Consider the following 25,593-nt stretch of genomic DNA (forward strand, 5'->3'; position numbering starts at 1 on the left):
GAAATTTAAGTTTCAAGTTTCAGTTGGTCAAATCCATGTGATTTTTTTTTTCTAATTTCAGAAAACAAGCATCTCCTTCCTGCAGACAGAAAGCCAGGAGAGGAGCCAGAAAGCCTTGTGGGTAAGCAGGTGGAATATGTCACGGACAAAGGGGTGAAGAGGACAGGCCTGGTGATCTATCAGGTGCCTGCCAAGCCTTCAGTCTACTACATCAAATATGATGACGACTTTCACATTCACGTTTATGATCTTGTTAAAACTTCCTAAAAAGGATGCCAGGCTGCATTTGTCTCATTGGCCTTTATTTTTTTTTTTTTTTTCCTTTTTTAAACCAACCCAACTTGAACTCATTTCAGCAAACGCAGTCATTTCCTTGCATTCCACCAACAAATGTTTTTTCCTAGTTTAGAGGTCTGAGGTCCCCATGACAGTGAGTACCAAAGGAAAAGAGACATTGGGTGCAAGAAGGAGAGATCTATTTAAGGCCTTTGTGTTCACTGTAGTCATGCTGTAGTAACATCTTAGAGTACAAGTCCCTTTGGAAGTCTCTGCTAATCTGTGCTCTACTTTGAGCTTGCCTAGACCAAACTAGGAGTGGTGTCTTTGGAGACATATGCAGGGTTTTTATTGTGTGACCACTAAATCAGTGTACTGTGTACAGTCATAGATCACCTTCAAGCAAGCGCCATGCCCTCTCATCACATTGTAGCTGTTATTTAAAAATGGAGGTCACCACCCACTCCTTATGAAACACAAAAAAATTCAATTTAACTGCTTCTTCTTGCTTTATATATAACTGGCTGGTGGTTTTAATCCATCTCATGCTTATAATAACTAGCGCATAAAAAATTATTTTTCTTTCTTTTTTTTTGGATGGAGTGGCGTGGTTGTTATATTTTGGAAGGTGGGTGGCATTTATAATGCTGGAGAGATGTATACAAGCTTATGTTTCAAAATCGTTAAAATATTTTCTTAAACAAAATTATTTCAATATGGAGGGAGGAATCATGCCAGCTTGAGGCTTATTTTGAAGAAGCCGCTTTCTTTACATCTTACTCTACTGCAATTACTTAGTTTTTGATGCGGCAATGAAGAGAAAATAAAAAAAGATTCACCTTAATTGTTTTTAAATATTAGTGTGTATGTTTATCTTACTGCCAACCACCCAAGTATAAAGCCTAAAGTGTCCAGCAGGCTGGACAGCGCAATACAGAGTGGACAAATGAAAAAGAATGTATCCAGCCATTTTTTTTTTCCTCCTACTTCTAAAAGTCACATAAAACTACTTAACTCCACAGACATACAGGGAATTTGAAAAGACAAAACTGAAGCAAGTCCCAAACAGAGAAGAACAATAACTGGTTACCAGCGATGTGTATACTGCTTATCAATTTCCTTAGTGAAAATACAAGCTTACTGTAGCCCCCTTATCACTCACTCCAGCCCCTCTTTCCTAAAGTTTAATCTGTAGTCCCAGCGTGTCCTTAATCTGTAATCTAGTCACCATGCCACATTTTTATATATTTTCCAACTGCTAAATAGCCCTGGTTCCCCCTTTGGTGTGAAGGTTATATTTGTATATGTATTGCCAAGCACCATTAATTTCTGAAGCATACTGATATTGAGAGCGGTCATGTTGCAAAATTGTATAAAGTATTTATTTTATAATATTATTTGCGTGTCTTTTTTGCTTTGACAAAGTTGAAATTTTACATAGCTTGCCTAGTCCCGTTTTTTTTCCCTTCATATTAGAATTGCACACATTCTAAATGATTTGAAAATACAGTCTGAAGGAAGAAAACTAAATTTCACTTGATTATTATGGACTGGGAATGGCTGGGGCAAGTTTGCTACAGGATCTTTTAACAATTGGCTATTAATGCTAATGTTGGGAAACCATGGGAATTTCAGTTGTGTTCGGTCATTTTGTATTTAATTATCTCTCAGCCACACATAGTGTTGTTCATGTCTCCAATCAGATATGTACAGTTTAAATGTATAAAAAAAAAAACAAACAAGAAAAGAAACGGTTTACTCACCACAGCTCATGTAAAGCATGCATATGTTTGCCTTAGTGTAACAATGAAACTGTTCACATCCTTGTGGTTTCAAAAATATCTCTATAAATGTAACTTATAGACAGTGCCTAGAATTCCTGCTGGTTTTATTTTTGGTTACTGTGGAGACCATCCCACTGGTTACTTCAGTTAGATGTCACTCAGAAGGGGTTTTGGCAAAGATAGGTGGGCAGAAACCAGAACTTTGAGCAGGAGCAGTTTAGAACCGTGTATTCATAGGCTTCATTGAAGTTGTACTTTAGAGAGGTTTTCTTTTGTGCTCTTCTTTTCCGTAATTTTAAAGGAGCCATAAAATGGCCAGTCAGCATTGTTAAGTATTTTTCTTGTGAAAATCCTGGAGTTCTTCCGTGTAACGGTACAAATCCAAGATTTTTTTTTTTTATTTATTTTTTTTTTTTTTCCTTCTTCAAAAATTGAGACTGAGAGGCTGGGTACACCCAGCATTGTGCCAATTGTGAAGTACAAGAGATTTGAAGAAGCGCACGACAGCCATGTTGTCTCTTGAAAGGCTACCCTGCCCCTCTAAGGGCCAGCGTGAAGATTGGACCGTGCTGTGGGACAGTCACACGTAATGAACTGGTTTTGTTTTTTGTTCCTCCCAATTCTGAGCCGGACCATCAGCTTGCCAGTTTCTTGTGATGTTAAGTCTACTGCCATTTTGCATTAAGGCGTTAACATTAAGTGTTAACTGTATTTTCTTGTTTCTCTGCTTTACCAAAGCTACTTTTTATTTCTAAGTAGTAGTTCAAACAAGCTGTTTTATTTACTATTCTGGTTGTGTCAATTGAGCTGGTCAAAATTAAAGAGATATTTTTTTTGCCCTTGTTTGTTTTTATTCTGTCTTAATTCTTCACCTGTTTGGAATATCACAGGTGCAGAGGACCTGAAGAATGGAAGCATGGCCATAATGGAATACATTTTTGTCCCTTTCCAGATTCTAGCTACTGCCTTATCCTTGTTTTACCCAGTGTCCTCTCACCAGGATTAACACAGGGGCAATTTATATCCTGGCTTCTCCATGGATTTTATGGGGATTTTTGTCATGTACTGTGGATCCCTTCCATAGAAAATGGATGGGCAAATTTCCTTGCTTCTAAATAATTAATACAATTTTTTCTATGTTACTCTAAAGGATGGTAGTGAGACCAGCTATGTTATGGGTTGGCGATGATGGCACTGTCCAAAAAACAGGAGACCGAGCTGGAGGTGGCAGAATTAAAGATGTTATTTGTATGTGGGTGTGATGAGGATGGACAGGATTAGAAATGAGTACATTAGAGAGTCAAGATTGTGTTGGTTTGGACCAAGGTTATTATAGTTAACGAAAACGAAAATCAAAACTGAAACTATTATTAAAAAAAAACTTTTTCATCAACTGAAATAAAATAATGAACAAAATCAAAATGAAAAAACTAAAGGGCGGCACGGTGGCGCAGTGGTAGCGCTGCTGCCTCGCAGTTAGGAGATCCAGGTTCGCTTCCCGGGTCCTCCCTGCGTGGAGTTTGCATGTTCTCCCCGTGTCTGTGTGGGTTTCCTCCGGGCACTCCGGTTTCCTCCCACAATCCAAAGACATGCAGGTTAGGTGGATTGGCGGATCTAAATTGTCCTTAGTGTGTGCTTGGTGTGTGGGTGTGTTTGTGTGTGTCCTGCGGTGGGTTGGCACCCTGCCCAGGATTGGTTCCTGCCTTGTGCCCTGTGTTGGCTGGGATTGGCTCCGGCAGACCCCCGTGACCCTGTATTCGGATTCAGCGGGTTAGAAAATAGATGGATGGAAAATGAAAAACTAAAATTAAATGGAATTATTAAAGTAGCTGGAATGACTAACTGAAATAAAATAATTACTAAAAATATTTTTAGTTTTTGTTTTTGAATGAATATTCTTGCCATTAGTCTTTAATCCTTGTAACTTTTAACTCTAAAACAGAAAGTCATCCACCATGAGCTGCCCGCATATATCCATCCAGTGAACGGCAGCTATTTACACACCATTGGCAGTGACAGAGCAAGCTGAACACGGGCGCGTAACGCGTCTCAAATAGAAAGAGATTTACATGCATGTGCTTTACGCTTATTGTATATCAGGATGTAATTCAAACGCCTGAAATCAGAATGTGCTGCTCAACAAAACTTTTTACCGTATATGGACAGAAAAATCAAGAGTGAGTAACATTTCAGCTTATTCTCAGGTGCCTGCTTTTCGTTGACAATAATTCCCCTGCCACTTCACGCAGGAGAAATCGTTTTTATTTTCTCGTATATGAAGTGTAGAGAAAGTATAGTAATCATGAAATAATTCGACCTTGAGATTTTGATGAATCTTGACATTTTAGACCTCCCTGAGTCCGAAAATTCAGTTTTTTGGAATTCTGTCTACTCAAAAACTCAACGAGATAGATGGATGATATTTGGCATGTGGTTGTTAAATTGTAGATCTTTATTAACTTTTGGGCCAAATCCATCAACCGGAAGTGGTGGTTCATCTGAACACATACTCGATTTTTTTTTTTTTTTTTCTTTTATTCGTACAGCTGCGGAGTCTGATTTATTCAACTTTACTTTTATAATAATTGTCTAGTCAGTCATTGTCCAATCCGCTATATCCTAACACAGGGTGATGGGGGACTGCGGGAGCCAATCCTAACCAACAACAGGGCACAAGGCCAATAATTGTTCATTATATTATTAATTTGATTTCATTTGTTGTTGATGGTTCTTTAATGTACATAAAAAAGTATATAAAAATATAATCATTGCCTTGCAGTTTACTCCTCAAATATCCATCCCCATATCTGAGTATATAAGAAAGTCGAGGGGAGACCACTCCTCATTTCTGAAAATAAAATGGCACTGATTGAGTGACTGACTAGGTCATCATACAAGATCAGCATATTGTTACTGACTTAAAAACGTATTTTAACAATGAAGCGATACAAACCTAGTAAAATTCCTGGGTTGGTAACATCTACTGAACTACAGGTAGGTAGGTGAAGACTCTGCCAACTGGTGAAAAACTAAAAATAACTAATGTGTTTTTGTATTTATTCTATATTTGTTAATTTATCTTTTTTTACTTTATATTCACAGCTCAAAATACCTGATATTGTGAAAAAAATCCAGTAGTAGAATTATATTTTAAAATATTCATGCCCCTTTTTTCAATGTTTCTCTCTTTCTCAAAATAGGTAGTTGAAATATCATATTCTTTTTGTTCTTAACATCAGCCATATCATACATATTGCATACCAGGGATTTTTCCTGCCTTACATCCAAACCTGCTGAGGTAGGCTCCAGGTTCCTACAATCCTGCTCTGGATAAACAGGTTTAGATAATGTATATATTATTCTTAATCGCAGATGCTGTCTCTGTCATTTTGTGCCTGTCCATACTTCTATTACCTGCTCTTACTCAGGTTATTATAGGTTTACTGTTCATATCCATTAGCTATTCAAGTCTCGCCGCCCCAAACTTGTGTTTCTTTGTTTTCCTCAATACAGCTAGGTGGGGTCTGCACACTGATTCAGGTCTAAGACCCCTGTCTTAATCCCCCACGATTTTCATGATCACACCTGTCAGGACACAGTAGAATCTATTTTCTGATTTTTGATATCTTTTTACGCCTGCAGGTGTCACAATTCTGTCTATAAATTTTATGTGCCTGTTTTACATTATTTGAAATTGGAAAAAAATCAAATTCTCAGTTAGAGTATCTGTACAGAACTTTTTCAAAAACTGGCAGGATCTAATCCATAATATTTTAGAATAAGTAAAGCACAGAGGAAGTAATTCTCTACACATTTCTTTTTCTTCTCCATTCATCTCTATTGCCCTGTTAAACTCATCAATTTAGGTATGTTTAGAAGTTTTAAGTATTACTCCGTTGGTCATGCTCTCTTTCTCATGGGTGGGGGTCGATTTGTTTTCAGTACTATTTTTTGTAAAAATTGATCTATTTGTATATAATGATTACAATAAAATAAAAAAAAATGAACTGAATTCCCAAGTAAGGTCAGAAAAAATATAGAAATAAAAACTAATATAAAAAGGCAAAACCATAATAACCTTGGTTTGGACATGTGCAGAGTAGAGATGCTGGGTATAGTGGGAGAAGGATGCGAAGGATAGAACTGTCAGGCAAGAGGAAAAAAGGAAGGCTTAAGAGAAGGTTTATGGATGTGGTGAGAAAGGACATGGAGGTGATGAGGGTAACAGAGCAAGAGTCAGAGGACAGAAAGATATGGAAAAAGATGATCTGCTGTGGCAAACCCTAATGGGAGCATCTAAAAGAAAAACTAGACTTAACCTATGTAGTCTAGTGATGGTTGGGAAAATATTTAATCTAATGTTTTCATGCAGAACAGAGATGGCAAAGTTTCTGCTATAACAGGAGTCTATCGTGACCAACGCTGGACAGAATTATCAAAACTATCTATGAAAAAATCTTGTTGAATAATCCATTTGTTCTTTCATCTAGGTATTTGCTCACAATGTCCCAAAATGTGTTTTTACAAGAATGTAATTAAATAAACCACCTTTAGAAAAACATTCATTTGAGCATTTGAATATTAGACCTGCTTCTAGTCATTTCTATTCTGTTCGTACTACCTGAGGATTATTTAGCAGCAGTTAGTGAAACTGTACAGGTACATTGATGTTCTGATTATTGCAGCATCAGATATGCTCAGATCAAACGGAGTCTCTCTTTTTTTTTCTTCTCTTAATTTTAGTTCTATTTGTCGCTCAGTGCACACTTCTTCATATCATGTGAAGCACAATGTTAGCCAATGAATAAACCATTACTTGACAGGACTCCTAACCAATGATTGTGGTGTTGAGACAGGTCTTCAGTTTAAATGCTCTGTTTTCATGCACGAGAGCCTATTCCGAAGTAGCTTATTTAACAACATCTGTAAAAACGAATGTGCTTGTGATGTTGTGAGCATTTGGATTATGCGATGAAATAGTGTGAGAATTGGCTTTTAGCATGTTTTTGATGTTGCTCACCACAGAACCAATTACATATGAGAAACATTTATCTCCGTTCTGCATGAAAACATGAGATTAAAGGTTTTTCTCTGGCTTTGTTGCAAATTACATGGGATAAGTAAAATATACAAAATATAATTGTGGGTTGGCGTTTTCCTTTAAGTAATTGTTTATTTTCTTTTAACTAGTGCCAGTTAACAATGAATCCCAAATCACAGAGTGGATATTTAAATTGGGAACACTGATGATAAAGTAGCTACATAAATGGAAATGTATATAAACAGTATATTTAAAAACAGGTGGGTGAAGACTAAATGATGAGTACTAATTCACTTTTCTCAACAGGTTCATGTGAAGCAGTCATGAATCGTGTTGTCCCCTGTCTTATACCCACTCCTTCTCTCCACAATACCTTTTTGGAATAATTGGGTTCAGAAAAAGGAGGGATGCTCAGATGAGGTCAGCACCGAAAGTAAACAGAAGCTCATAAAAAGAGCAAACCAACAGGAAGGGGCCTCCCACGGCTTTAAACGGGAGCGTAATATCATTAATTAGGTCAGGAATTTCCAGATAAGTCTCTGCTCTGTTTCGTTTTAGCCCATTTTTGAATAACTTTGATTTAGGCATCCTCTTAATTAAAATATCATTTACCTATTTCCTGGTTTTGCTATCAATTTAGATACATCCATCTTGGTTTGCTTTACTTCTGAATACCTCGTAAGATATCAGTATGGTGTGTACACTTGAACTGATTAGACTAAAATATTGAGAAACTTTTTTAATTCAATGCAAACTTAATCTTTTATCAATTGTAACATTCAAGCTTCCAGGAAAACAGCAATGTGTTTCAAGTTGATGAAAATCAATGTGTTTTATCTGTTTTTAGGAAAGTGCTTATTTTGTATAGAAACTTAATAAGGTGTGCCAGTCTCTGAAAGCAGCAACATCGGGCACAAGCCAACACCAAATCCGGGACAGGAGGCTCGTCCATTGCCAGGCACATTCACTTACTTAGTGGGCCAGTTTAGAAAGGACAGTCATGGACACCCACCCACTCACATTTGGAATATGGGAGGAATTTGAAACAAGGGAGGACAGGCAGTTAGACAGTGGCACTAAACAGTGTGACGCCCTTAATAAAAATAATTTGAAAAAGTGAATGGAGTTTAGATGCCTACGGTGGTATGGAGTCAGTCACTAGCTGGAAACCACTTTTACCTGGATATGCCTATTTTCTACCACTGCTCTGTCAGTTTCAGGTTCACAAGGATTAACACCATTTTACTTGATTCCTTGCCATGATTTTGTTTGCATAGGTGAGTACCAGATTATCACACTGCAAATATTTGATCACTGCGGAACAACAACTTCTTCCTTTTCAACAATTTATTCATCCAACACTGCTTCATCCTTCCTCCTTTTCTCTCCCACTGTTCTTCCATTTCAGTCTCTTTTTTTCCTCACATATTGTCTCTCCTCATCATGTCCATACCACTTCATTCTACTCTCCTGTACTTTCTATCTCTCCCAGTTTTCTTTTTATACCTTTGATTATTCTGCCCTTCTTTGTAACTCTACCCATCTGTCAGCCTCATTTCTGCCACATCCAATTTGTTCTCCCTTTATTGCACATATCTCTGCCCCATACATCCTTGGTGGTCTTACCACTGTCTTAAAAGCCTTAGCTATAAACTTTGCCTTGATTCTTGTGTTGCACCTGATACCTTCTTCTAATTATTCCATTAACGGTGTACTCTGTGAGCTATCTCTGCGTCTGATTCTCCATCTTGGGCTGCCATTGATCCTAGATATTTAAACGTATCCACTGTTTTCATTGGCTCTTCCCGCAAGCTAACTTCTGAATCCTGATAATCTTTAAACCTCAGATTTTCTGTTTTAATATTTACCTTCAATCCTCCGTCATCCAAAGCTCTTCTCTGTTCTTCCAGCTTTCTTGCTGTTTCCTCCTTTCTGAACATGCACAACACAGTGTTCTCAGCAGAAGACATGCAACAAGTGGATTGATCAAGACCAGACCAAAGACGGGGTCTTAAAGTAGACACTTGTCACAGACCTACTGGGGGATCTTCTCTGTTACCCCAGCACTGCTTTTGATCTGTGATATCAGTGACGTGCGGTGAGGTTCATGGCCGGTGAGGCACTGACTCCTTCAGAATCAGATTTACAAATATATAAACCCTAAAGAGTAGTTTATTCACTATCCAGTTGGCACATTGACTGCTGGTTATGTTTCATAGCTCATCAGCATTCTTTACACACACACACACACACACACACACACACACATAGGTGAGGTACATATTTGGCTAAGAACGAACATTACATTTAAAGCAGAGAGAGCACATTTACTCCTCACCCTCCATGTGTTCTAATTTTGCCGTTGCAATTCCACAGTTCATACTCTGCAGATTTTCATTCTAACCATCCTCTTCATTAGTGACCAGTTTTTGCTGCTAATTAACTTCTTTTGTTTTAGTTTTAATTAACTTGACTCAGGCCCCTTAGTTGTTTCTTTTTCTTTAATTAGCAGCCAAACAAGAATGAGACACAAAACAAGCTGCCATATGACCAGCTCACCTGTGCTCACCTCACAATATGTGAAAATAAAGAAAGGTGAAGGTCTCAGCAAGGTTGATCTCTCAGGTCACCAAAACATTTTGACGGTGCTCTTAGAAAAAACAGAAAATCAACAGTTTTGGAAATGTGTGCTGTGGCAGAATGAGAGCAGCAACAAGCCATGGAATGAAATAACAGGTTTAATTAACAGCAAGAATCAGCTTCTGATTAAGAGATTGGTTGGGGTAAAAGCCCTGATTTAGTTGATCATCTGTTGGCTCATTTCTGTTTGGTTGTCATTTAATGAAGAAAAGAATCAATTCAGAGGACTGAGTACTTAGGAACAGGGCTATTAAAATGAAGGGAAAAGAAATTAATTAGCAGTGAAAATCAGTCACTGATCGAGGAGACGCTTAGAATGTAAACCTGCAGCCACTGCGGCCCTCCAGGCTTGGAGTTGGATATCCCTGCTTTAGGTAGTCTACTTTTTGCTTTACATGGTAACTTATCATCATCTTGGTTTTTGACCAATAGGGAGGCCATTTTTTTTCCGTAACCTTGGTTACTTTTTTCACCACCTACTTCCCATTTTAATTTTACTCCCAACATTGAAAGCTGCCTTACAGCAGAAACAAGGTCCTCAGGAGGATGGATGTGCTGTTGTTAGATTTCCTTTAAATTGATGCCATTCAGTGTCCCAACATCCTCTGCATGACTCGTAACACTTGATGCCCCCACATACCTTCAGAATGGCCATACATAAGGGAGTCCATTTAGGCTTATCCGACACAGCCCTGTAAACTTTGGGATGTTAGAGGACCTAAAGGATGACATGCTCAAGACTTGATTTATAGATGGCCACCATCATCACACCCATCCTTGCTTCTCCAAGATCTGGAGAGGTCTTGGTGACTTCATCTACTTCTGAAGTTGTGTTTATGGTCTTGACTTTTACAAAGCTTTTCCATTTTTTTATATCCATTTATCCATTTGATGCCTTTGCACATTAGATGTCTTATATTGTGAGCCCACATAGAGACCAATTAGTGCGATGTACAATCTCAAAAGCAAATGATTATTCCTTCACTCTGTGAACTCGCTCATTCCATTAGAGCAGGGCTGTCGTGCTCAGTCCAGCCACATTCTTAATTAGTAACCAATAACTACTGGTAATGAAACAGGCATTTTTGGCTTCATGTGAACTGACTTACTTTTTAAGACTCTGACCTCTTAATTGCTTCTTTTTTCCTTCCGTTATCTAGCCACGTAACAACAATGAGATATAAAGCGAGACACCCAATGTCCAGTTAAATCAGGGGGCCTCCAACTCCAATCAGAATCCAATTCTTGTCCACAAGAGAAACACTTTATTTAATTCTATGGCTATATGGACAGTATCCAGTGACCTGAGATGAAGACCGGACTCCATTAGCAATGTGTCTCTTCAGAGAAGCCTTGGGTACCGCGGGTTTGACTTTATGTGGAGTCCCGAATGAGGCACATTACCTGCACTGTGAGGGAGGGTCAGTTACGTCTGTGCAGCCACATTCATGTTAATTTTGCAGGGCTGTGTGACGCTTCAAACAGTTGGGTGACCTATGGTGTTTATGACGTATTAGTTTCTTAACTCACATTTCACCCCCAACTATTCGCCTTACACAATTTGCCCCCTGTAGATAATGAGTAGGTTATAGAAATGTAAATAATCTTGTAATTTATTTTGGTGTAATAAATGCACACATTAAAATTGCCAAAAACTTAAACACGCACTTTGCAGATGAAACGTTTTTCACAAACCCATGTTGTTCATCTACTGTTCTCTTTGGAAACATGAAAATGTAGTTATCATCATCTACCACTTTTCTTTTGCCTCTTATTGACGGAACTCTCTTTGCCATTGTAAGTTTTTATAATACAATACGGTGCACTGTGTGGCATGGTGGTGTATATATTGATATTGTCTGGGACGCGACTGTTTGTTCGTCAACACCGTGATGTATCGCAGATAGTCAGGCAGCGACAACAGCAGACGTGCGCTCTGTAATGGCTATAGTGTGTTTCGACACATTAAACTGAGTAACAGTACTGATGAAAAAACTCCAGGAACTCTATTTCGATACAGAACGCTATTTTGATATTTAAAAAAATAAATAAAATACAGGTAATAATTTTTAAAAAAGTTTAAATGCTCCAGGTAGTTGATAGGATAAATATCTGGGGCGAAATGTGAGTGACAACTTTTCCGATTGCCGTTTTGAGAATGAGTCACATTACCTGCATTATGAGGGCGCGTCAGTTACGGCACTACGGCCACGTGGCGCGATTCCCTGAGGTTGATCCGGCTCACAGGACCCTCATTGTTGAGGACCCAAGCAGCTGGACCAGGCCAAGGGGACGCCCACGCAACACTGACCCTAGGAGGGTCTGCCTAGGGGGTTGCCAGCCAGGATCCTGAGTTGTTTAGTCATGTGGTGGGTGCGGCAACATGCTGTACCAGTGTATGCTTCCTGACCTGACCTTGCTGGTGCCCTCTTTATGCCACACCAGACATTTCCAGAACGACTGCTTTACTTTTTTTTTTCTGGGTGAACCATCTAAACATTTTGTGGACCACAGCAGATCAAAATTTCTCAGACCGTTACCTTTCTTCCCTTTCAAAGATGTTATTGAAACAACTGAAAATTGGATCAGATTAGCTTGACTTGCTTTGCATCTTATTATTGTTTGAGTGCTAATTATGAAAAAAAGCATTTGTAGTCTTAAAGAGCAAGTCAATTAAAATGAAAGCAAAATAAGAAATATTAAAGAAATGAAATGGAACAAAACCTGAAACCACTGTGGTCCCCCCAGATCTGAGTTTGACACCCCTGCATTACAGGGCAGTTGGAGATGCCAGTTCTTCGTTGAGCACATCCATCCATACATCCTCTCACTATTATCTGTTTTCTGTTCACTCTAATTATGGACCCCACTGATGGGCCAACATTCAATCACAGGACACCCTAATGTGGGGCCAGTTTTGGGTGACCATTGCACATAACCTGCATATGTTAGCAGATGGGCCAAAACTTAGAATACCTGCAGAAAAAAACAAAATGGAGGTAAGGACAAGGCGCCATCTCCACAGAGAGCGACTGTGGGCTGGGATTGGAACCCAGTCTGCTGGAGCTGTGAGCCCACTTTAGATAAAGTTTTGCTGATATTATTATTCCTCCATATTTGGCTGACCCCTTTATCCTGACTTCATACGGAACACTTGGAACAACCGGAGCATTGCGTGGCTTTTGCTCGGTGTCACCTAGTGCACTGAAGCCAAATCTGTAGTAAAATCAAACATCTCCGTCACTTCACCATGCTGCCTGCCCGAATTTTTCTGAATGTGTGCCATATCTTTGCATAAACTGGTGACAGAAATAATGAACAAGACAGACGTCTACTACAAAAGTTGATTATTAAAGTATAAGGTCAGTAATTTTCAAGTTGAAGTTGTTTCTTTACAAACAAGGTATGCACTTATTAGGTACTGGGCTGGACCCCCTTTTGCCTTCAGAAATGCCATAATTCTTCCTAGCACAGATTCAACAAGGTGCTGTTAACATACCTCGGGCGTTATATTGGTCCATATTGACATGATAGCATCACACAATCATGTCCATGATGCGAATCTCCCATTCCACCGCATCCCAAAGGTGCTCTATTGGACTGAGATCTGGTGACTGTGGAGGTCATTTGAGTCCAGTGAGCTCAATGGCATGTTCAAGAAAGAAGTCTGAGATGATCTGAGCTTTGTGACGTGGCGTGTTATACTGCTGGAAGTAACCATCTGAGGATAGGTAAACATCAGTCATAAAGAGATGGAGATGGTCAGAAACAATACTCAGGTAGGCTGTGGCACTTAAACAATGCTCAAATGATATTAAGGGGCCCAAAGTGTGCCAAGAAAATATCTCCCACACCATTATACCCCCACGACCAGCCTGGACAATTGATATAAGACAGGATGGATCCGTGCTTTCATGTTGTTGATGCCACGTTCTGAATTTACCATCTGCAGCAGAAATCAAGAATCCTCAGACCAGGCAGCGTTTTTCCAGTCTTCTCTTGCCCAGTTTTGGTGAGCCCATGTGAATTGTGGCCTCTGTTGCCTGTTCTTAGCTAACAGGAGTGGCACCCGGTGCCCACCTGCTTCAAGGTTTGACGTGTTGTGTGTTCAGAGATGCTCTTCTGCATACCTCAGTTGTAACAAGTGCTTATTTGAGTTACAGCTGTTGTGCTATTAACTCAAACTCAGCCATTCTCCTCTGACCTCTGGTTTCAACAAGGTGTTTATTGGTGCAGAGAACTGTCACTCAATGGATATTTTCCCTTTTTCAGACCAGAGATGGTTGTATGTGAAAATCCCAGTAGATCAGCTGTTTCTGAAATATTCAGACCAGCCCATCTGGTACCAACAACCATGTCATGTTCAAAGTCACTTCAATCAGCTTTTGATGCTTGGTTTGAACTTCAGCAGGTCATCTTGACGATGTCTACAGACCTAAACACCTTGACTTGCTGCCATTACAGATTGTTTGCCACGAGGGTCAATCAAATCAAATTGTGTTTGTCACATATAAATTCTGCCAGCAGTACAATATGCAGTGAAATGCTTAATTGCTCAACTGCAATGGCTGTGCCTTTAAGAAGAATATAAAAGGACACTAACAATACATGACTTTATAAGTATGTGATGAATAATAACTGAATGAATTACTTAACATCTTACATCAACTTATTTAAGCTATTAACAGTAGACCCTTTCCTTATTCGAGATGTGGATGAACTGTGGAGAAAATCTCCTCTTCCTTCTCTCTGAACTTGACTTTAAGCAGCGGCAGCATTTACCTCTGTGGCCAGGTACAGGAATGGCAGTTCTCGAGATAAAAGTTGGTGTGCCAACTGGGTCATCCCATTTAATTTAACCAAAGTTCATACAAACAATAAATGCATCATGGCGTTGGGTGTCTTGCCCTCAGGCTTCCAAGTCAAACCTTTAGCCATAACTTCAGGGCGTGTTTGCTCGAGAGCTCCGTCCGGTGGGTCACTGTTGCCAAAAAAAAGCCTTGTTCTGGGCAGCCGAGGTTCTTATGGTTGGGGAAGCAGAAGGGGCGGGGCTAAGTGCCGCAGTAGCGATGTATTCACGCTAATCTGAGACTGAGGTTGCAGGCCCTGGGGACATTAGGAGTGGAGAGCTGGACAGGGTCCTCCTCGCTGTCCTGTTTTACTACTACACGGGAGGAGCCGCTTGCACGGCTAGTACATATATAAAATCCAGTGTTGGTCTGTATGTCTGTCCTCTTTTCATAAAAGAACAACTTAACGGATTTAGATGGTGCTTTTTCCTATAATTTGCTTGAACATTCTGGTTGATTTTGAGACTTCTCTCATTGCGCTAAGTATCATAGCTCGCTTGCGGTGCTGATTTATTTGCAAGAATCTGAGAGACTCTCGGCGGGGTGGGGCCCTCCTCCCTCGCTCGCCAGCCTCGGGCCATGTGTCTTACCTCCACTTAGTTAGTGAATGAGAGAACTACTTAACAGATTTCAATCTTTTTTTTTCTATAATTTGCTTGAACATTCTGGTTGATTTTGCGACTTCTCTCATTGCGCTAAGTATCATAGTTCGCTTGCGGTACCGATTTATTTGCACGAATCCAACAGACACTCGGCGGGGTGGGGACTTCCTGACTCGCTCACTAGCCTCAAGCCACGTATCTTACCTCAACTTAGTTAGCGAACGAGAGAACTACTTAACGGATTTAGATCTTTTTCTTTTCTATAATTTTCTTGAACATTCCGGTTGATTTTCCGAATTCTCTCATTGCGCTAGGAATCATAGTTCACCTGCAGGAGCCATATATTTGAGACAGAGACAGAGGCTGCAGGCCGAGGCAAGGGGGAAGCGTGACATCAGGAGTAGGGAGCCGGGCAGGGTCGTCCTCGCTGTCCTGTTTCATTACAACGCGGGCAGAGCCGCGGGGGACGGCTAGTGTCTCATAAATGTAAAAATCAAACTGCTGTGCTATTCTAAAGGCAGAATAAGAGAAGGGAAAAAAAGGCCATCTAAATAAATGAGATCAGTTATTATCACCAATTACGAATATGGCTGGAATAAAAACCTGCAGCCACAGTGGGTCCTCAGTCCTCCTGTTCTTGAACAACAAGAATCAGTTATCATTTACTTCAAACAACCAAATTTAGGCAAACCTGCATTGGCATAAGGAAGCTCAAGTGACAGGACAACATAACCAGTATTCTTGCAGAAGTATTTCAGCATGCTGTTTGGTGACAGGTGGTATAAAGACTTGCATGGTCTGTTTAAATATAGCATACATGTATTGTGAAAATTGTCGGGAATGCAGGAGCAACATTTCTGGCCTATCACATTGCGGGTGCATCTCTAGGCTCCCAAAAGAATATCCCGGGCCGTACAAATTTGTGGAGTCACAGTTGGTGTAGCAAGAGCCTCAGGTTCTTGAAGGGCCTCAGAGGTGAAACTAGTCACTAGTTGTAATGCATCGGTCAGTTCATTTATGTGTGCTTTTGGCTGCAGGCTCAAAAATGTGTAGCGGAAAAATTGCTCCATTTCACAGGCCGTCGCTTATGGGAAGTTATGTGAACAACTGAGATGGGGGCACGTTTAACCTGAACAGGAGGAGGAACAGGACCTGAATGAACAGTCACATCAGGTAACGTACAGGCCAAGTAACACACTCCACCCCAGTCCGAAGGCAGCCACAAATAACTCTGACGAGCACAGATAAAAGGGTGTTGTTGGGCCAGGACCATCTTAGCTGTATTATAGGCCCCCCAGGCAAAGCAGTGCACTGAGGCCCCTACCTACACAACCACTCTGCAAGTCACAGCATACATAGATTAGCATGGGGCCTCTGTGCTCGTGGGGCCCCCGGGCAACTGCCCAGTGTGCCCATTCGTTAAGATGGCCCTGTGTTAGGCACCTGAGGTCTGTTGGCTTAGCATAGCAAGGATTCGAACCCCTGAAAAGTTGAACAAGTGTCCAAAACCCCCATGAAAAGGTGACAATGTATTTAGACAGTTCTGGGGCTTCCCTACAGCAGTGGAGGTAAAACAACAGGTCTTCGTATTCAGACGGCACTCCTTTAGAAAAAATCAAGCCTGCTTTGTCTAAACACAACCTTGAAGCAGTGATACATGCTTTTATAACCTCTCGTCTAGACCAGTGTTCCCAACCTCGCTCCTGGGGGCACACTGTGGCTGCAGGTTTTTGTTCCAACCAGCTTCTGTTTTTAATTGGACTCCTGGGTTAATTAAGTGATGCGTTATTTCACAACTTCTGTGTTTTAGGAACAATACCTACCATAACAATACATACCAGGAGAAGGTGGGAGCGGAGGATGCCATCCTCTATATGCTACACCGATCCCTCTCTCACCTGGACAGAGGCCTGTGGTGCAGTAACAATTATGTTTCTGGACTTCTCTAGCGCCTTCAACACCATCCAACCTCTGCTCCTTAGGGACAAGCTGACTGAGATGGGAGTAGACTCACACCTGGTGGCATGGATAGTGGACTATCTTACAGACAGACCTCAGTATGTGCGTCTCGGGAACTGCAGGTCTGACATTGTGGTCAGCAGCACAGGAGCACCGCAGGGAACTGTACTTTCTCCGGTCCTGTTCAGCCAACATACATCAGACTTCCAATATGACTCGGAGTCCTGCCACGTGCAAACGTTCGCTGATGACTGCTATTGTGGGCTGCATCAGGAGTGGGCAGGAGGAGGAGTACAGGAAGCTAATCAAAGACTTTGTTAAATGGTGCGACTCAAACCACTTACACCTGAACACCAGCAAAACCAAGAAACTGGTGGTGGATTTTAGGAGACCCAGGCCCCTTATGGACCCCGTGATCATCAGAGGAGACTTTGTGCAGACCTATAAATACCTGGGAGTGCCGCTGGATGACAAATTGGACTGGACTGTCAATACTAATGCTCTGTGTAAGAATGGTCATAGCCGACTATATTTCCTTCGAAGGTTGGCGTCCTTCAACATCTGCAATATGATGCTGCAGATATTCTACCAGACGGTTGTGGCGAACGCCATCTTCTACGCGGTGGTGTGCTGGGGAGGCAGCATAAAGAAGAGGGATGCCTCACGCCTGGACAAACTGGTGAGGAAGGCAGGCTCTATTGTAGGCACGGAGCTGGACAGTTTAACATCTGTGGCAGAGCGATGGGCGCTGAGCAGACTCCTGTCAATCATGGAGAATCCACTGCATCCACTGAACAGGATCATCTCCAGACAGAGGAGCAACTTCAGCGACATACTGCTGTCACCGTCCTGCTCCACTGACAGACTGAGGAGATCGTTCCTCCCCCACACTATGTGACTCTTCAATTCCACCCGGGCAGGTAGATGTTAACGGTATACAAAGTTATTGTCTGTTTTCACCTGCATTTTTATTACTCTTTAATTTGATATTTTTTTTTGTATCAGTATGCTGCTGCTGGATTATGTGAACTTCCCCTTGGGATTAATAAAGTATCTATCTATCTATCTATCTATCTATCTATCATGTGTACCAAATTTCAGGTCAATAGGTCATACGGTTTGTGAGCTACAGGTGATTTAAAATCCTGGACAGACAGATGGACAGCTACGGTAGCTTATTATATAAGAAGATAGATAGATAGATAGATAGATAGATAGATAGATAGATAGATAGATAGATAGATAGATAGATAGATAGATAGATAGATAGAAAAGGCACTATATAATAGATAGATAGATAGATAGATAGATATGTGAAGAAGTAAAGTGGCCTGCTGCGATTGGTAAAGATACGATTTTAAAGTCAAGGAAAAACAGCCATTTAAGAAAAGTCCAAAGTCATATTAAGGACAGAACCCAGTCCAGTGTATTTCTGCAGGTTACATTTGCCTCTCTGGTATCACTTAAGACAAGAAGATGCCAGGCAGAAATGTTACCATCTGCTTTAATGTAGTCCTATCAATAAATATATCAGCAGGACTGATTAAAGTCCACTTGGTCACCACTGGCATGAAGGGCATCTTGGTCTTGAGTACACTATAAAGGATGGCACCATTAAAGCTAAACATGACCCATAAGTGTCTCTGGCTGCAGTGGTATTGGCTGAAGAGAAACGCCATGTTTTCAAGAGTCTACTTCTACATTACGTGGCCTGCAGGGGGGGGCACTCAGCTCCCCAGACCCGACACAGACAGACACAGCCACAGGGTCAGTAACACACGTTTTTATTTTTCCTATGGGACAAGCTTCCTTCTCATTTCCCACCTTAAACAGCTCAGTACCCAAGCACAACATTTACACAGCAATGCTTTGTCTTCTTCTCTCAGTCTCTGTCTCTCGTCTCTCCTTCCGCCTCCACTCCTCCTCCCAGCAAGCTTTGTCTTTTCCCTTCCGACTCTGGCTCTTCTTTTATGCTGCACCCTGGATTACTTCCTGCGGTCTGGAAGCAATTCCGGGTGAGGCAGAAGCCCAACAAAGTAGGGCTCCATGGTCCCTGCAGCACCCCCTGGCATTCCAACTCCCATGAAGCCCTGAGTGAATCCAAGGCATCGTTGCAACCCAGGTGGGGGTCTATCGTCTAGCTCCAGGGGAGATAACACTCTGTGCATGCTCTCTCCCTCTGTCCTTCCTTTAAGAAGGCATCCCGGCCAGTAAGGACCCTGACTGTCCGTCACAACTATTTATAGGCGAGCAAGCTTCTCCTTCCATAACATTAGCTACTAGGATTCTTAACATTATGTTAAATTCTTCAGATTAACAACATTGCTCTAACGTTAAAGTAGGCCTCAGAGCATTACTCTCCCTGCTTTAAAGACCATAGGACACACGCCCTTGGACTTTCTATTAAGAATTATTTGATCCTCAGACAAGGTGGCTTCTTGCTCGGCCTGGGTCATTTCAGCAAGGTCCATCTTCTTTCTTCCCCAGTGAAGGTGTTGCAATAAATGGTGGTCTAGTTGTCACTCGGTTAACAGCTTGATTATACTCACCTGGAGACCAAACTTTTTTCCAGCAGTAGGATGTGTGGACTTAGTCAGGTCTCCCTTGTAGTTTCTGCATTGTGCTGAAGGTAGGTAAGTAAGTCATCTCTCATCAAGGACAGAAGTCACATCTCACCTCTGCCAGTCACCCATAAGGTAAGACGTGTGAATTAAAAGTGTGAGGCTGGGATCCAAATGCTGAATGACCCGACAGGCCTTTCTAGGATGGGTAAGTGTCTGCCTCGGTCAGCCATAGCGCTGCACTCCCTACTGTTAGAGCCTGTGATCTGAATCATCTGGAATTCATGGGGGCTGCGATAGAAAATGAGAAAGATGAAGTAATGTAGGGCAGATGCTAAAGAGTACATTTAAGTCAAAAGAGGAGTTAAAGTCCAGGTTAGAAAAAGAGTGCCTTGCGTAAATCATGTAGCAGAATGAAAGTTCAATTAAATAAGCTGGAGGTGATATCTCAGAGAGAAAAGGAAAATATTCAAGGAATTCTGGTTGAGACGAATCCCACGGATTTAGAGGACAAGAGGCACTGCCACAGCCCCCTCCCTATGGTAAGTTAATGGAGTAAACTAAAGAAAAAGAGCCGACTCAATCATAAGGGGGGTGGGGGTGTGTAGGGGTGTTTGTCTGCTGAGATTCCAGTTCAAGTCTGGAGCAAGAAGAGGAGTTGAAGTTTCCTCCGGAAAGGTTCAAGTGTCATACGAACAAGGACGAGGGGTTCAAGTTTTCTCGAACGGAGGTCAAGTCTCCAACACGGTTAAAGTCCAAGGCTACTTTGTCTGCTGGGAGTCGTCCTTATGAAACAACAGACGTCAAGTGGTAAGAGGGAACAAGAGGCTGTGGAAGGAGAAGGGAAAAAGGATGAAGGTTATCGCACCCTCCCAGGATATTCCAGCCTGGAGGACGGCTTTTGTAAGCCCTCATCTACCTTAATCACCTTAAGCTTGGTGAAAATCAAAGCTGTCCTTGGATTTCATTTATAGCAATGACTCGGAACTCTCTTTAATTAATGTTTACTATTTGCTAAATTATTTAAAATAATATTTTGTGTTTTATCAGATTTCACAGCTGTAGTCTATTATAATAGATTCTGTGACACACCTTAGGCTACCAGCGAGTACTAATAGTGCCAAGTGGCTCCTTGATGTGTGGCATCTGAGTCATGGAACCAACCTTAAATGTGGTTGGATTTTGGGTTGCCATCCCTGGTGGAGGATGGAGGGTGCAGCAGGGGGATTTGTGGGCTTTAACCCTCCTTGTCTGTTGGCGTACCTAAAGTTTATGAGCACAGTCTTTCTAGGACTGTCTATGAGTGCTTGGGAAGGACATCACTTTCAGGAATTCACTGAAAAGGCCGGTGGGCAGGCGTGCTTTTCAGAAGGAATTGCTATTATTAAATCTAGGGACTACATCTGTCACTAATCTAAGTCATTGCTGTAGGGAATTATGTTATATATATATATATATATAGGTGTAGTACTAGGGTGTTGTACCGTGTTAGCCATTATGAATGTAGAGAAAAGCCAAGCAAAATGACACCTTTTATTGGCTAACTAAAAAGATTACAATATGCAAGCTTTCGAGGCAACTCGGGCCCCTTCTTCTTGCCTCGTTAGCCAATAAAAGGTGTAATTTTGCTTGGCTTCTCTCTCTCTCTCTCTCTCTCTCTCTCTCTCTCTCTCTCTCTCTCTCTCTCTCTCTCTCTCTCTCTCTCTCTCTCTCTCTCTCTCTATAATATATATATATATATATATATATATATATATATGGGGAAAGAACAAATTTAAATAGTTTAAAAAGAAATGGGTATAAAGTCACTAGGAATTTATGCAGATCGAGACGTTGTGAAAGGGAAAGTTGAACTGTAGCGGCACATGCAAAGTCATTAAGTACAAACGCACAGCGGGCTGGTTTCACCGTTTCTCCTTAACCTTGCTGTCTGTCTGATTGCTTTCTCTGCCTCTCATTCCACCAATATAGTGCGTGTGTGTGTGCGCGCGCGCGCAGCGGCTTCTCGGACGGGCTCTAGTTATGTGAATGAGTGGTTTTGTTACACAGAGTGGACTGTTTAGTTCATTCATATCACTTGCTGCAGACTTACCAGCGTCTTGTGTTCACAAAGTGAAAAGTAACTACCGTCAATTTAACAGAGCTCTGAAATGATTTAGAACAATTGGTTCTGAAACTATACACTATTTGGTGAAATGAAAACGTCTCCAGGATTGTTTTATATTAGGAATTCAATGCGTCTTCTTATAGAGCTCTGGAAAGGCTCCCTGAGAAGATGTTCTTATGATAAGCATAAACTACACAGGAGACAAATTCTTAAAAAAAAAAAAAAAATCGTGCTGCAGTTTGTGGAATGTGTGTGCGCGCGCGTGTTCTTGTGATCGTATGTAAAGTATGCATAAGAAGTTTGCTCAGTTTGACTAATTTGTGAGAAAAGTATTTGGCACTATTATGTTGATATTGTTAAAGTGGTAAAGTGTATAACTTAAAAGTAAGAAAAGTAATTAAGAAATGTGGTAAAATAATTTGGTATGCTGGCCTCATACATTATCATTACTGTAATATTCTTAACCATTTTATTGCATAGGCTGTAGGGTGAAGGATAAATGGGAGTGTACGGTGGCGCAGTGGTCAGTTCTGCAAATTTGCATCAAAGAGAGCAAAGCTTGTGCACCATGTGCTCCCTGCATTGAGTTGGTTTGCATGTTATGCAGGCGGTGTGACATAGTGCTCAAGGCTTTGGACTTCAGACCTTGATGTTGTGGGTTCAAATCCCACCACTGACACTGGGTGACCTTGAGCAAGTCACTACACCTGCCTGTGCTCCAACTGGAAAAAGAAATGAAACCAACTGTATTTTAAGTCACCTTGGATAAAAGCCTTGACCAAATACATAAATGAAAATGGTTTCTTTCTGCGCTTCAGAAACATGCAGGCACGGTGAACTGGTGCTGCCAACCTGACCTTAGTGTGTGGGTGTCCACCCAGAGATGGACTGGTGTCCCGACTGGGTTTTGTTTCTGTCTTTGCAATTGCTGTAAGCTTCAGCACCAAACCTGATATATGTACAGCACATAGAGGATACGTTTGAGCAGGTCAAGTTACATTTTGGTTATTCTTTGTAAACTGAACACAGAAAATGAGGGTTAAAACAAAAGAACTGTAGATTCTGCTTTTTCCAGAGACTCCGCATTTTCAACATTCCAACCTTGAAAATATCAGTGAAGATACTGGACTTGAGCAGCACAGCTTGTGTTTCTTAGCCTCTACAGGAAGTTAAATATAAAAAAAATCTGAATTTTGGCATTACTTTGCATATTTAAATCAATATTATTTACAAAACTATTCTAAATTTAATTGGGATTATGAGTACCGATTTATTAACAAAAAGGACCCTCTGTGTCTTGTTAGCCTACGCTTATCAGTGTGACCAGCTGCCTATCTACACAGATTTGGCATGCTGGCAAATATTATGTGAGATATCTGCCTCTGGCGACTCTTCCTATGGGCCATGAGGGGGGTCATGGGATCGCTGGAATGGGGTTATGGTGCTCCCCAATATCTTTGTAAAATGACGCAGGTCCAGATCTTTGTAGAGTCCTGGTGCCTTCTGTTTTGCTATATGGTTGTGAGACATGGACGCTATCCAGTGACCTGTCTGGAAATCGGACATTAGTGGAAAGGAACTCATCAACTCCAAGGCTGATGTGCGATTGTTCAGTTTCTTTCCCAACTGATTTCTTAATAACTGAATTTATTTCAGTTGGTCCATTCTGAAATGGTGGCGTTTCTCAAATAAAAAAGGAAATGTTTCATTTTATATTCCTGTGCCACCTTTTCAGAGTATATTTTAAGCCACAGTGGCTTTCGGATGATGAGCACACACAGTTGCAAAAGAAGACAAAAAGGCTCTTCTTGTTCAGGATGCGTTTTGTATTTGTCATCTTTTGTCTGCATAGCTTTCAAAGCAGGGACAGTCAAGAAATTTAGCAACCATATCTTAGAAAGAAATTAAATAATTATGAAAATGGTGGAAAAAGCAAAGTGAAGACTGCTTTCAGTCAAAAGCTAGAACATCAGGATGGACCACTGACAACTGCTTAAAACAAAATCACACACAGCAGTGTATTTATCACTGAATGAATGGTGAAAATGTACACACTGGGCAGAACCCTGTGATGGACTGGGGTTGATTCCTGCCTTTTGTGCCCACTGTTAACAGGACAGGCAGCTCCCCCTGAACCGAAACTAAATAAGTGGGTTAGAATGAACTTCTTTGCTTCTTAATAATAAAGTAATTGTTAAGCCAAATAGCAATGAAGCATTAATCACAGAACGGTTATCAGTAATCCACGTAAACTGTAAATTATAATGGCAAAGTAACTACATCAATGAAATATACTTATAGATTTATAAGTGGGGTGGGTCAACAATGAGCTCCAGTTCACTCATAGCACAACATAAAAGGGTGAGAAATGCAAATCCAGGAAAACGCCACCAGGAACAACATGACAAAGGACAATTTTTAGGGCTTCTAGAAATCCCAATAAGTTCCAATAGAGTCCAGCTGCAGTCAGGACAGTTTTAGGCCTCGGACAGATTCAGCGACCTGAGACATTCTGAGGCCCGTAAGATGACGCCCCTGTCAGTAGCATCTATTTTGACTCCGCCCACTTTCCACGCCCCCATCCCCGTGTTAGCGGTGCACTTTTGTGTTAAATCTTCTTCTTCTTCCATATCTTCCTGTCCTCTGCTATGGAGGAATATTTCGGACAAAATGAAATAAATAAATAAATGCGTAAATAAATAAAAGTACTGTGAAATGTGAGCATAAATAAATAAATGTGTCATGAAATGACAGCCTTAATAAATAAATATGTCATGAAATGAGAGCATAAATAAATAAATGTGTCACGAAATATGTTTTTCGTTGCTCATTTATTTATTTCATTTATCGTAACATTCCTGCAAACCGTCATGAAATACGGCTTGAAATAAAACTGTCACTTTCACTCATCAAAGTTGAGAGGGTGGGCTCTAACACGCCCTCTAGTTACTGATTGGTGAATCGATAGCACAAGAATTAACTAGAAAAATGCTTACTACTGCCGATTAAATGGATTCTGCCGAAGATATTACGTATTTCAGAGAGAGAATTGAAGATTTATCGGAAGAAATTACAATGTTGGCGGCCCTTTTAGAACTGAGTATTTGACCCTTGTTTTCGAGTAGAAAGTCAGTTGCATATTAGCAGCTACTTTTTCAAACAACTGTACAGCTCTGATCAGTGGTAAAGTTGTTCAGTTCAAAATATTAGGTGGAGCTGCTTTGGGCATTCCATGTCAAAGTACCTAAACTAATACAGCCGTTGCAGCTTACCGTATATCAAACTGGCTCATTCGTCTTGTGATCGTCTTCTGATACATCATACAGATCTGCAATCTGTTGTACTTTTAAACCGCATAACAGAAGGTGTTCTATTGACTCAGCTGGAATGTCAAAGGATGGACGTCCAGAGCAGGGTACTGCATCACCTGAACTGGAGTGTAGTAGAGTCTGTTCCACCTGTTCTTCGATAATTTCAAAAACAGTTTCATCTATATCGGAGTCTAAAAGGGCCGCCAACATTGTAATTTCTTCCGATAAATATTCAGTTCTCTCTCTGAAATACGTAATATCTTCGGCAGAATCCATTTCATCGGCAGTAGTAAGCATTTTTCTAATTAATTCTTGTGCTATCGATTCACCAATCAGTAACTAGAGGGCGTGCTAGAGCCCACCCTCTCAACTTTGACGAGTGAAAGTGACAGTTTTATTTCAAGCCGTATTTCATGACGGTTTGCAGGAATATTACGGACAAAATGAAATAAATAAATAAGC

General features: G+C 40.9%; 1 protein-coding gene across 6 annotated transcripts in view; it reads left to right on the top strand.

Annotated features, from left to right (window-relative positions):
- zmp:0000000521 (spindlin-1) overlaps nucleotides 1-2,902 on the top strand; it is a 35,737-nt gene extending 32,835 nt beyond the window's left edge. For all 6 annotated transcript variants that reach the window (XM_039766803.1, XM_039766800.1, XM_039766806.1 and 3 more), the window contains one exon: nucleotides 62-2,902. In XM_039766803.1, the coding sequence (XP_039622737.1) occupies nucleotides 62-267 (206 nt within the window). In that variant the 3' untranslated portion in view covers nucleotides 268-2,902. The remainder of the gene's footprint in view (nucleotides 1-61) is intronic.
- Nucleotides 2,903-25,593: the final 22,691 nt, after the last annotated feature.

This window comes from Polypterus senegalus, chromosome 10, assembly GCF_016835505.1.
Source record: "Polypterus senegalus isolate Bchr_013 chromosome 10, ASM1683550v1, whole genome shotgun sequence".
NCBI lineage: Eukaryota > Metazoa > Chordata > Cladistia > Polypteriformes > Polypteridae > Polypterus > Polypterus senegalus.